At 33.8% G+C, this 14,017-nt stretch overlaps 1 protein-coding gene across 2 annotated transcripts; it reads left to right on the forward strand.

Moving 5' to 3' along the window:
• The first annotated feature begins 58 nt into the window (after positions 1 to 58).
• Positions 59 to 1,159, forward strand: LOC140809942 (polyadenylate-binding protein 8-like). Of its 2 annotated transcripts, XR_012113203.1 has the most exons (3): positions 59 to 271; positions 340 to 583; positions 688 to 1,151. XR_012113203.1 is itself a non-coding variant. In XM_073167726.1 (2 exons), exons 1-2 carry the CDS (start codon positions 74 to 76, stop codon positions 523 to 525), a joined length of 384 nt encoding a protein of 127 aa, XP_073023827.1. In that variant the 5' UTR covers positions 59 to 73; the 3' UTR covers positions 526 to 1,159. The 2 variants fall into 2 exon arrangements, 1 of the variants encoding a protein (XP_073023827.1); XM_073167726.1 differs by having other exon boundaries at positions 340 to 1,159.
• The last annotated feature ends 12,858 nt before the right edge of the window (positions 1,160 to 14,017 follow it).

Here is a 14,017-nt window from a genome sequence, read left to right on the forward strand (position 1 = left end):
TAGATTTTTTCATGAAATATTCCTACTGGTATCAGCTCCGGATTAGACCATGTGTTCGAAATCTTTATAATGAATGTCATGCCATGTGCAGCCTGGATTTGGGTATCAACAGCAGCTTGTTCCTGGGATGAGGCCTGGTGGACCTCTCATGAAAAATATGTTTGTGTATATGGTCCAACAGGGGCCTCAAGGTCCACGTCCTGGTGGTAGGCATGCCAATGGTGTTCCTATGCAACAAGGCCCACAGCCAGTTCCTGTTATGCAGCAGCCGGTTTGTGCCCTTTGACTCGTGCCTTTTCCCCTTGATTTCTTAACTTCTCATTTGTTTCTTCTCTGCAGATGCTTCCTAGGGGGCGCGGCTATCGCTACCCCCCTGTGCGTAGCATTCCTGATGTCTCTTTGCAAGGGATGGTTGGAAGCATGATTCATGTCCCTTATGAAATGGGTGGCGTGCCGTTGCGTGAAGCAGGAATCTCAGCCCATTCCAATTGGCTCGTTGGAATCTCTCAATACAAACGAATATAAGAACAAAGTAGTCATATGTTAATCGGCCCAAAAATATGTTATTTCATGTTTTTTGAAGGTAATGATATAATTGAAACTAACTTTTTTGTACTTATCTTGTCGTCAATTATTTTAAGTTGATTGAGTTTGACCGTCATTCTAATCATTTTTTAGTTATACTAGATTTATCTGAAACATTGATCGGTGACCTTGCCGAGAGATTCTAAAGGTAGAAACGTGGGTGTGCATTGAGACTACGTCTGCCATTTTTCAACCAACAATGACTACGGGTTACCTGATTGGACTTGGATCGTGAGAACTTACCCCCGACCATGAAACCCATGAAATTCAAACCATCGTATTTGGCAAATTTTCATTTAGATTGAATTATTATTATTTTTTTATATTTTTAATTGATAAACATCATCATTGTTATGTTTATTTTTGTCAGAACAGTGCAAGCTTTTTTATCTTTTTTATTTGCAAGCACTTCAGCCAGACAAAATTGCAGCCGATATTATTGCATGCGCCAGAGACGATGACATCCGATGTGTGGTATTGAGGTATTATCCTCGTGGAGATTTGCGTTGAAAGTAGGAGGTAATTCTATTTATAGTTTTGATAGCTTCATTTTGAATTTTACTGACTACTTAAGATTGAATGCACATACATAATAATTACGATCTTATTTTAGTTACTTCTATTCTTTAGTTAGTGCAACCTTAAACATGAACATATACTAATTGCATATTGGTTTAATTGCATAAACAAATTTGAAATGGTCTGAGGCACTCTACACTTTGATAAGAGTGTCATACATTCTTAATGTAATTCACACATTTTTTATTCACAAACCAGAACAATTTCTTCTTGACGCAAGTTTTTGAATTTAAATTGAAATTATATAAATTATTAATGTATTGTAAAATATACATGCATGTTGACGATAAATTTTTTCATGGCGATGATATCATCATTTGTGATTTAGAGTCAATGTGATTCGATGGTAATACTTACGATCTTTTCGAAACAAAACCATATAATTATATGCTATACAATTGTAATTGTATTTTTATTCACATGAAGATATTTTAATATTAGGTAAATTTGTAATTGCATCCTTGACAATTATACCACTTCTAGATCCAAACACAGGGGATATGGTGACTAAATTTGGGAGATTAGTATCAAAAATGCTTGATGAACAACCATTAGATCGCTATATATTTTTTTAGCATTTTACGGTCTAGTTGTTTAGAAAACAATGTCAGAGAGATTATTGGTTCGACTACAATTTTGAAAATATGTCAACTGTAGATTTTATAGCAGATAACTTATTAGCTATCAAAGAACAATCTATAGTTTAAAAAATTTTGTAACTGGAAAATTCTTTTGTCACATTCATACTAATCAGAGATGGGTTAATCTGATAATGAGACTACATCATCATGAACCAGCTATAGTATGAATGTGACAAAAAAAATTCAACTACAAAATTTTTTAAACAATATATTGTTTTTGATAGATAATAAGCTATCTGCTATGAAATCTACAGTTGGTCTGTTTTCAGAATTGTAGTCAAACCAATAATCTCTCTAACATTTTTTTCTGAACAACTATACCGTAAAATGCTAAGACTCGTATAGAGATCTAATGGTTGTTCATCAATCATCTTTGACACTACTCTCCCAAATTTCGTTACCATATCCCCTGTGCTTGAATCTAGAAGTGTTATAATTGTCATGAATGCAATTATAAACTTACCTAATTTAAAAATATATCATTTTGGCGTGAACTCTACCCCGTGGTACATCATGTCCTACCTCTGAAAATTAGAAGTAAAAGCAAAATAAATATATTATGGAATTTTAAGTACTAAAACAAAAGAATTATTTTATTTTTCAACATAATTGCAAAAGTATAGCATATAATACCTTCCTTGTATGGTTTTGTTTCGAAAAGGTCGTAAGTATTACCATCTAAACACATTGACTCTAAATCACAAATTATGATATCATCGCCATGAGAAAAATTTATCGTCAACATTCATGTATATGTTACAATGCATTAATCATTTGTATAATTTCAATTCAAAAACTTACGTCAAGAAAAAATTGTTCTATTTTGAAATCTTGATATACAACTTTAGTTGGTGAATAAAATGTGTGAATTACATTAAGAATGTATGACACTCTTATCAAAGTGTGGAGTGTCTCAGACCATTTCAAATTTTTATATGCAACTAGTATTTGTTTATGTTTAAGGTTGCACTAACTAAAGAATAGAAGTAACTAAAATGATATCACAATTATTATGTATGTGCATTCAATCTTAGGTAGTCCGTAAAATTCAAAGTGAATGTACCAAAAACTATAAATAGAATTACCTCCTACTTTTGAACGTAATTCTCCACGAGGATAATACCACACACTGGATGTCATCGTTTCCGACGCATGCAATAATATCTGCTGGAATTTTGTCTCGCTAAAGTGCTTGCAAATAAAAAAGCTCGCATTATTTTAACAAAAATAAGCACAACAATGATGATGTTTATTAATAAAATATAAAAGAAAAAACATAAATATTTCAATCCAAATGAAAATTTGTCAAATACGACCGGTTGAACTTCATGGGTTTCAGGTTCGTGGGTAAGTTTTCACGATCCAAATCCCATCAGGAAACCCGTAGTCATTGTTGGTTGAAAAATGGCAGACGTAGTCTCAATGCACACTCACCTTCATTTTTTAAAAATGACTTGAATCTCTCGGCAAGGTCACCGATCAACGATTCAGACAAATATAGTGTGACTAAAAAATGATCAGAATGACTGTCAAACTCAATAATCTTAAAATAATTGACGACAAGACAAGTACAAAGAAGTTAGTTTTAATTATATCATTATCTTCAAAAAAACATGAAATAACATATTTTTTTGACCGATTAACGCATGACTACTTGTTCTTATATTCATTTATATTGAATTAACCTAAAAAACTAAACTAAATATAAATACAGGGCATTGAATGAAAAATGAATAAAAAAAAAGAGTGAAACATAGAATAATATATTTTTGAAATGGCCAACATAAGGCTGCATACTTTTTTTGTTGTATTAATTTTCTACATTAAATTAAATTGATATTTGTACTAAATAAAGAAGTTACTCAAATGGTCATGAATTTAAACCAAAAGTTTAATACAAGTTTGACAGGCTGCTTTGGTCTCTATACTGTGACGATTTCTTTAGTTTTTTTTTTCTTAGCATCTTTTGTTGGTTGTATGGTATGTGATTTCACTTCCATTCAAGTTTTTTGTTCTTTTTCTAAGAAAAGGTTTTTCAGAAAACAAAACAGCGGAACTTTGGTGGATTTTCACAGTAGCCAGTATATATAAAGTTTCGATTTCATTCAATTCAACTTTAGCAGGTTGTTTTGGTGTTGGAAGTGGAAATTTTTGTTTAATTTTTGGTATAATCATGTATCGTATGTGGCTTCACTTGATTTCATTCGTGTTGGGAAGCCGCATTGGTGTTAGTGTAATGTTTAAAGTTAATCTTGTTATCAAGACAGCAACAAGTGACAGAGCAGGGATCATGCAAAAGAAGGAAGAAGATTAGAGATACAAGTAGCAATTAGAAAACTAACGATCATGGATCATCAGTTGATGTTCTCTAGAACTTTGATCAAATTCAGACAGAAAACTTATAATATCCTCTACTACTATTTTCCAACACTATATTTTGTGGTTACAAAACAAAATCGTTTTACCTCGTACAAAAGTGAAAAACATGTTTCAAATAAAGCTGAATTTTTTTCAAGAGAATACTAAATAATTCAATTTTAATGAAAAAGTACAAAACAAATAGAAAAAGAAACTACATAAAATATCTTATCGATGTTCAAGTCATTGTGCAATACATGTTCACATTAAATCTCATTTACGGTAGAACCTTTTGAGGACAAACCCCACAGATTGCAACAAATTTTAATCTCTGCTTCTATATATTAAATAAAAGAAATTAAAGTTGTATATACAAAAACTAGTTGTATGATGTGATCGTAGTCATACTTAACCATTTTTTTTCATTTTATGACTGCGATAAATGACGCTTCAATTTCGTTAACAAACTCTACGTTCCTAGTTAAACACAAACAATTGTGTATAACATTAAATTTGACTTTCATCTCCAAAAAAATGCATTTATGGTCTAAAATATTTGATAAATATTTGATAGAGTTGATTGCTTGATCAAATACCTGATATATATAAAGATAAGTTGTATGATCCAGAAAAATTTAATTAAATAACAAGTGTAGAACTAAAGATACCACGTCACTTTCTTTGCTTACAAATCTTGAAAACACAAATGTCATCAAGGTTGTTTATATTGATTGACATTCTTCCTCTGATAATTGAATTTACCGTCGAAATCTCAATATGTTGATAATCCAATATGTGGCTGGATGATTCTTGAATCCCTATTATGTTTAGTAAAAACTCGATCATCGTATTTAAAACATGGTATACAGTCGACGTCCGGTTCAGTAATTTGGAATTGTACTTCATTCCCTTTTAAATAGAGGAATACGACAACAAATGTGACAGAATTCATTCCAGAAAATTGTGATGTTCAGAAAAAGTCATAAAATCAATGAAATGACATATTATAATATCACAAAACAAGAAAAACAACAAAGTTGAGCGAACATTTTTTCGTTCATACTTGGAGGAAACAATATGCATCAAAACAAGTAATAGTGGAAAAGAAAAAGGGAAACAAACTTTTTCTTCTAATCAACCTAGCAAATAAGAAAACCCCAAGGTATATTTCTTCCAATCAATCCAGGCCATTTTTGCTAGAAGTTCCAATGACATAATATAATATCACAAAACAAGAAAATATAAAAAAAATTAGTGAAAATCACGTCCTTCATGTCAAGAGGGAACAATATTATTTTAGCGATTGCACATGAAAATCCAAGAATACACGTAATGGTGGGAAGGAAAAAAGAAAACATGCTCACATGTTTCTTCGAATCAACCCGGTAAAGAAGAAAAACCCGAGTTTTGTTTCTTTTAATAAACCCAAGCTTTTTTTTTTTGTTAGAAAATCCCAAAAAGAAGGTTGGTCTGCAGAGGAAAGAAGTTTAAACGGCTTGATAGTGCATCTAGATGTGGTCTTTGTCGGCTCATGCAGAGGAAAGAGGAGGTATCGTACAACGCAATATGTCAGCCACAACATATATATTTTTGTTAATTATTACGACTGAAATATAGTTGACATGCACAACGTCATTATCTAATAATATAAATACTAGTTTTAGTGATGATAACTTGAGCTAGGAATTAAAGTCACTTTTTCATAGTATCGACATTGGAGAAAGAGCGGAAAAAAAAAGAATTTTACCCGTTTTCATGTATAAACCTATGGATTTCTATATTAAAGTATTTTACTTTCCAGCTTATTCGTATCTATGTTTCATAAAAGAGTACTCCTAACTTCCATCTTGATTGAGTCTATTTTACTCTCCACAACTTTTAATTTACTCTCCTTTTATCCCACGATTAATGTTTTTCTTTTTGCCAGAAGTTACAATAACTCAATTATATGTTATCAACGAATATATGATTCTCGCACCTTTTAATTTAAATTTAAATATAATCATTTAGTTAATTTAAATATAATCATTTAATATTACTACGAAAAGTACTTACACAATAATCATCATGTTAAAAATATTTTCCATTGGTCAAATATTAGATATTCCACTATTTCATTGGTAATCAGATACATATTTAAATCTCTACGAGAGTTTGATGTCGAACACCAATAAGCAAAATCTCTAACTTCACATATGATAGTGTATTGGTATACACGTGTTACTTACTAGAGAGATTTTCTTTCATTTTGAACTAATTAGTATAACTTCAAAGAATATAGGGTAAGCAACACATGCTTTCGTTAAATAAATATACTAGAAATATTTTCTTTCATTTAAGATCATACTATAAGCCATTTTTAACTATAAATTAAAACATATCTATAAAATTATTTTTATTTATAACTACTCGAGTTATATAATTTTGGAACGAAGGAATGAACACTGAGGTAGCACCAAATATGTACGTTCATGTTTTCTTGTCCAAAATGTCATTTACGTGTTTCTATGTGTGTGTGTGTGTGTGTGTGTATATATATATTTATATATCGCTGCACTAACATGAAATCCTTAATTTAGTGATGTATTTACTCATCAAGAATAAATCTTAAACGCCATTCTCGGGATATTTAAGAATGTATTTCTTCTATTTTTGAAATGAGCATGATTGGTGAGTTAAGTTTTTATCTTGGATTGCAAATTGAGCAAATGCATCATGATATTTTTCTATGCCAAAGTAAGTATCCTAAAAAATTGATAAAGAAATTTTCAAACGAAAATGCTAAACACATAAAAACACCTATATGCTCGAGTGAGAAATTGTGCAAGGACGATATTGCCGAAAATGTTGACAACATCTTATATCGCACCATCATAAGAAACCTATTGTATTTGACTGCTAGTCGCTCTGACATCATGTTTAGCGTCTGCTTGCGTCCTCGATACCAATCAAATCTTAAAATATCGCATCTAAAAGCTGTAAAGCGTATTCTACGCCACATTGCTGGAACTATAGACTTATGATTATGGTACACTCAAGAAACCAATACCAACTTGGTAGGTTTTTCCGATGCCGATTGTGCTAGAGATTTAGATAATAGAAAGAGCACAACAAGAAGATGTTTCTACTGTCGTCTCTTGGTATAGTACAAAGCAAAATTGTGTGTCACTTGTAACTGCTGAATCCGAATATGTGGCAGCTGAAAGTTGTTGCTCCCAGCTTTAATGGATGAATCAAATAGTAGAAGATTACGAACTTAAGACTGAGACCCTCATTGCGTAATGTGATAATTCTAGCGCAATTGACAATTTCAAAAAAAATCCAATACAACACTTTCGAACAAAACACATTGACATCCGACATCATTTTATTCGAGATTTAATAGAAAAAAATTTGACCCGTATGGAATTTTTTGGTACAAATAACCAATTGGCAGACATATTCACAAAAGGATTAGATTTTGAGAGGTTCTTCAACCTTAGGAAATCTCTCAGCATGTGTGTATCCTGATCTTTCATGGATGTTGTTTTAAGTGTTACAACATCTCGGACAATGCCTAATATGCATGTACATTTTAAAACTCAGGTATTCTGCATTTACATTCATACTATTATATGTTGTGTTTTCATTGTGTTGCATAATATTCTGATGTGCTTACAATTCCTTAGTTCTATTTAAATCAACACACTTGGACATAATATATATTCTAACTAAGTCATAAAGTAGTTGATGGATGTTCGTGTATACCATGATCTTGTCCCATGTGAAAAGTGACTTAAGAAGATTAAGTAAAGAAGCAAAATAAATTGTGTTATGTATCAGAAGAAAAAGAATGAAAAAAGCAATCTAAAATAGTCCAATGAAGAGTGTGCTTTTAGTGTGGGAGCTACCTCTTCTGAATTAAATACAGAAATCCTAATATAAGAAAATGGAAAATGCTACATAGAGGAGTCCTAAGAAGACCGTTCTTATAGTGTCGGAGCTACCACTTCTATATTCAGATAGCTAACAAGTCTCTGAGTGTGTAGAATAATCAAAATTGTTTTTAGAAATTGGATGTGTTGTCAGAAGATGTTGCCAACATCAGTAAAAACACCCCATTTGTAAACATATCACATACTTGTCTTCATGTTTCTAATTATGTTACATTCTGTTATTAGACATAATTAGATCATGCATATATATAACATTGTGAATATTGTTGAGTCATAAGGTATGAGTATTCAACAGAGAAAATACGGTGAAAAACTCGATTTTACTAGAAATCCAATATTTATGATTTTGGAAGATTTAGTGGTGTTGATCGATGTGGAGTCTAAATATGGAAATAAAATTTGGAAAAAAATTATGCTGAATTGGAGTCACACTTCTAGGCTTGTTTTTCGGAAATTTTTCACCCGTTAATTTTTTATCGTTGGGAACTAACTGACAATTTGTTAGGCCTTGATGGATTTTAATTTTGTTACCGATGTACTGAGTGTGAGTGTGTTTCTTTTAATTCACAATGTTTCATATTTCACTCACATTTTCTGCAAATCTCTCGGCCAAATTGCATTATACTCTTCTTGATGTTCTATGCAACATTCTTGAATATATCTAAACTTCCTTCAATCGTCTCTGATTTTTGCAATGGCGGGAAAAAGGTTTGATCCTCGAGACATATGAAGCGAGATGGGTTACAGGGAGAATGTTGCCCCTGTTCCCACAACACATACTGAAACACATGTTGCTTCTAATCTGGAAATCATCCCAGTCTAGGAGACTCTCGTACCTCTGGAAACAATTGCCCCAGGCGTGCCAGGGAATGAAATCGACGTTGACAATCTCCCGATTTTGGTGTTGTGAACTAGGTATTTCCACCGCCTCCACCCGTTAGACGATCAAAGAGACAAGTAGGGTACAACCCTGATCCTACTCCCTCAAAAAGATTTTGTCACAAGGGTGTGTCTTTGACAAGCCCATCTCTTGCGGACTCAGAGAATACCTCTAGAGATGACTCTGACGATGTCTACTACGAGCTTGTAGCCCGTAAGAAACCAACAACCCATGATGTGAGAAGATCCTATGATGATAATATGCCTATTCTGCTAATGAAGCGTCACACTCTGATCCAAAGAAACCAACTCGGTCCGATTACGATGAGGTCTCCTTGGATTAGGTATTAGCAAACCTGAAGAAAGCAAAGCACTATGCCTCTGGTTCCTGTCGCCGTGATTCTGATGAAGAAACAGACTCTGAAATGCTGCGATAATTTGAGGACAACTGCCCTGAACTCTCCACTAACTCTTCCTCCAAGATCTCTGTTGATATTTTTGAGGAAGACACAGAACCTCAACCGACAGTGTCGATATTGCTCTGGATGCTGAGCATTCATATGACAATACTGATGTTGCACCGAATGTTTGCAACATGGATGCCAACACTGATCATGAAAACTACGATTTGAGCACAACCTTCTCCAATCGGTTCTACTCCAAGAAATCAATGGGACTGTGGTCCTTGTATGTAAATCATGAGTTCTTGGACGAGAATAACGTTGATCTTGATGCCTTTGCTAGGAATAATCTGATAACTTTTCTGAAGAATCGGAAGCTCTATTTCACGGTATCGGCTGTAATCCCATACTGTCGCAAGCCAGTCTTATAACTTTATGCAAATATGTCTCAGGATGTTGCTGATGAGCAATCAGGTAAGTATGGGAAGGTGTCAGGAACAAGGTGTATGAGTTCAATCCCACGGTGATCAACGAATTCTATCATTCACGTCCTGATTCACAAGAAAGACTTCTCTCTAACATTCATGTTGTCACTTCTACAATTACTGGGGGACTTATTCAACAATTCCCAGCTCATCCTAACTGTCTATCAACAGCCAATCTCACATCATTCTACTATGTCCTACACAAAATTGCAATTCGCAACTGCATGCCTTCCACAAACTCTACCGTTGTGACACGACAATAGGCGACGACCCTCTATTCCATTGGCACCAATGGGGTCTTCGACTTTTTGAAGCTAGTCTTCCAGATTGTGTTTCAATTTGCCGAGGGGGGACTCAAATCCTCAAATGTCGCTTTTTCCACGTTATTATATAGGATTCTCGAATCTCATAGATTTGTGAAGACGTTGACGAGCACTTATCTGACATCAGTGATATGTTCAAGATTGCACCAGCTTTGTTCAAAGGTAATTGGAATGTAGACCTTCCTTGGTCTGAGTCCCACACTGCCTCTGTTGTCTCTGATATGCCACAAGGCTCTCACAACACATCCGCTCCCACGAGATATGTCATGCTCTCCACCACTGCCACCCAAGCCCAGATTGATCATGCCCTCGATAAGATCATTCAAGCCAAGGTTGATTTGCTCAATTATGAGAATCTAGTTTCTGACTACATTCTGGCTCTGGAGGTTGTTGTCCATTCTGGACAAAAAAAAAGGGAGAAGCTGGAGCTGTACAAATAGATGAAGCAGGCCCCTCGGGAATAAGAGAAAGCGATGTAAGAGATGAAGCTTGATTTATCATTTTGCGATCAGTGACTAGTCATTTTGCTCTGTGCATGTGTTATTTTGTCTTAAGTTTATTCTCTACCTTGTTGATATGCAATGAATATTTTTCTCTTGTGTTGTCTCACGTGTTGTCAACATTGCTGCCAACACATATGCTAACATGATCAAATTTAGGAGGAGATATGTTATCAAATTCAGGGGGAGATGGATTCTCACATATAGGGGGAGATAAAATAGAACCAACATGGAAAATTGTATTTGTGCTTATTTTGTCCAAAAAGACAAAAAGAGGGAGATTGAAAGGAAAAATAATTCTTGGTTTCTTTTCCTTAAATATTTTTTCTTTATTGATAAGATTGTGTGAAATATTTAATTTAGAGTTTTGTCTTTCTAGATATGTGATAATAATGATAAGAATTTTATGATATGATATCATTGTTTAAAAAAGTTTATTTTTCATAAAACTTTTGTTTTCCATATATTGTAGGATTCCTTTTGGAGATAAACCTTAGGAGAGATGGATGTTATAAATAAGAGAAATCAGGTGATGGAAAAGACTTTTGTTTTCACTTTTTGTGGTTTCGCACATTTGCACTTTTGTACGCCGTGAACTTCAGAGAAAAACAATTCACAAAGACGTTGTTGGTTCGAAGAAAATAAATTGTTTTCTAAAACAATCAATCGAACTAAAACATATTCAAGAAAGTAAAACATGGTACCGAAAACTTGAGCATTCAAAACACAATCTTCAGTCACGTTTTAGTTTGTTTGTTTGTTTTAGAAAACATTTTTATTTTTTTAACGTGTTGAGAAAATTAGTTTTCGTTAAGATCACTAGTGTTGATTTTTGTAAACTGAAATTGGTTTTCTAGTGATTATTTTATCCTGGAGCACCACCCAAATATTTATACTTGTGCACAATTATTTTTGAGTTATTTTAGTTTAAGTTATTTATTGTTATGTTATATTATTTCAATGCATGTTGTCACTGGGCATTACAACATTTGAGACAACATTTAAATATGATACATACAACTTTTTATACTTTTTATAGTTTACATTAAACAAAATCTCCTATATGTAAATGTAGGACTATCATAAAAATGATTGCTACGAGAAATGAAAAAAGCTACGCTGCTAACTACCAAGACCAACTTTACGAAATATACATGGTTTCATGTTGCAAGAGTTTTGAACATGTGGCGTTTGGCTTTGATTTAATTTTCTAAAACAACTCAACTTAAATTTGATCCTGTGATGGAAAGTACAGCATGCATACTATGTTGATTCGAATTCTTGTGGAGTATTCTTTGTCATTATTTGAAGTTTGTCCTATGAATTCAATTTTAACCGTTGTCAAAATTTTCAACTTATGTGACAATTTTTTTAAGCTTTATTGACATTTGCAAAGTAGTGTGGAAATCTGGAGTTATGTAGACTCACTGAACATGTCATTTTTTCTGACCCCTACAATTTGTCTGAATATAATCGATGGACAACCCTTTACCTTGATGCTGATGCTGATGCTGAAGTATTTTGGGGTGATAACTATTTGAAAATGTTAGAAAAATTGCTAAAAACAGTAGCGTAGAAACGAATTTGTAGAGCTAAAGCAATAACCGAAACAAGTGTGATGTTTACAGTATGACTGTTGAGTAAAAGAAAGCAAAACCAAACCGAGGCCTGTAGCGTGTACAGTTTCCTTAAAACAGATTCGCCCTCTCCGGTATGTGCTTCGAGGTTTCAGCGGACGTCTGTTTCTCATGATACAACGGAACAACCAGCAGTGACTTAGCACGAGACACTACTACGGCGAACTGAAAACGTACCTTCACTTTATCACCGAGATTTAACGGAGGCCAAATGGAAAGATAACAATATGTAATGCAAGAGAGTGCTTGAAAGAGATAAAATTTTCATGTGTATGAAATGAGGAAATTAACACACTATTTATAAGCCTCAAAATGCACACCAAGAGTCATGCAAAATTAATTAACTCAATTAATCTTCCCAATAACTCAAGAATATGAAGAGGCAAAACTCTTCAACTAACTCAAGAATATGAAGAGCCAAAAGACACTCCCACATTCATGAGACATAATTTTTTATTCATCATCTAAATTTTATTAAAATTTTCAACAATCCCCCACATGAATGAAATTGATACAAATCTTGGTGACAAAGTTCTACAGTTGAATCCTGCAAAGGATAGGTATGTGTTACCCTTTGAACCTTCCCTTATGAAATATATTTGATTTACTAGCTGACCAGTAGACATGAAACCCTTGACCTGTTCTGCCATTTATGTAAATTAATATATACTTCACACAAGACTCTCCCTGATACTATTCAGTTCTTATGATTGTGTTCGTTTTGGCCATGAACACACGCCTGGTTCTGCAAGAAGGTCTAGAATTGAGCCATGCAGTTCCTTCGAAGCGGCCCCACTTTTCTCTCACATAGGTAATTCTATATTGCTTCTTATTAGAATCATTAAAACCCATAAGCTTATCCTCAACATTCACTGTTTCATAATAGGAATGGACTAGGAATAACCCCCACAGTGATATACCAAATCAGTGCGATTAGGTTGTCCCATTGAACCTAGTTCTTGGGATCTCCAGTTAGCGTAGGTTGGGTTTTCCTTCGCACCAATTTATGCGATAGGCTTGAGCCCCATTCCCCTTGACGTTTTCGCAACTAACTCTCTGTTTAACCCCTTGGTCAGCGGATCCGCTATATTATTCTTTGACTTTACATAGTCAACAGAGATAACTACAGTTGAGAGTAGTTGTCTAATGGTATTATGTCTACGACGTAAATGCCTAGACTTACCATTGTACATATTATTGTGTGCTCTTCCAATCACAGATTGGCTATAACAATGTATGCATATAGCCGGCACTGGTTTTTTCCCATCCTGGAACATCTTCTAATAAGTGACGCAATCATTCAGCCTCTTCAGCACACTTGTCAAGAGCTATAAACTCATATTCCATTGTGGACCTGGCTATTACAGTTTGTTTAGAAGATTTCCACGCAGTTGCTGTTAGAGTAGGTGCCCGTCGAGCCAAGTGTTGACCGAGTGTTCACAATGAAACTCTATGTATAAGCAATCTTTATTTTAATAATATTTGAATTTATCATTTTGGCACATCTTTATCCACCTCCTAAAGTGAATACAAATTCACTTGTAGATTTTGAGTCTTTCATATCAGATATCCAATTTGCATCGTTGTATCCTTCAATAACAGCAGGATAACTGGTATAGTGCAGCCCATGATCATTAGTGTACCTTAAGTATCTTAGCAATCTGATTATTGCTTTCCAGTGTTCAACTCCTGGA

The sequence above is a fragment of the Primulina eburnea genome, chromosome 13, assembly GCF_022965805.1.
Source record: "Primulina eburnea isolate SZY01 chromosome 13, ASM2296580v1, whole genome shotgun sequence".
Lineage (NCBI taxonomy): Eukaryota > Viridiplantae > Streptophyta > Magnoliopsida > Lamiales > Gesneriaceae > Primulina > Primulina eburnea.

What these genes read in the sequence shown, in the direction of transcription:
- LOC140809942 (XM_073167726.1), top strand. Translation starts at nt 74, where the DNA reads ATGTCATGCCATGTGCAGCCTGGATTTGGGTATCAACAGCAGCTTGTT. An exon ending in TTCCTGTTATGCAGCAGCCG is followed by an intron (nt 272 to 339) that starts GTTTGTGCCCTT and finishes TCTTCTCTGCAG; the next exon opens with ATGCTTCCTAGGGGGCGCGG.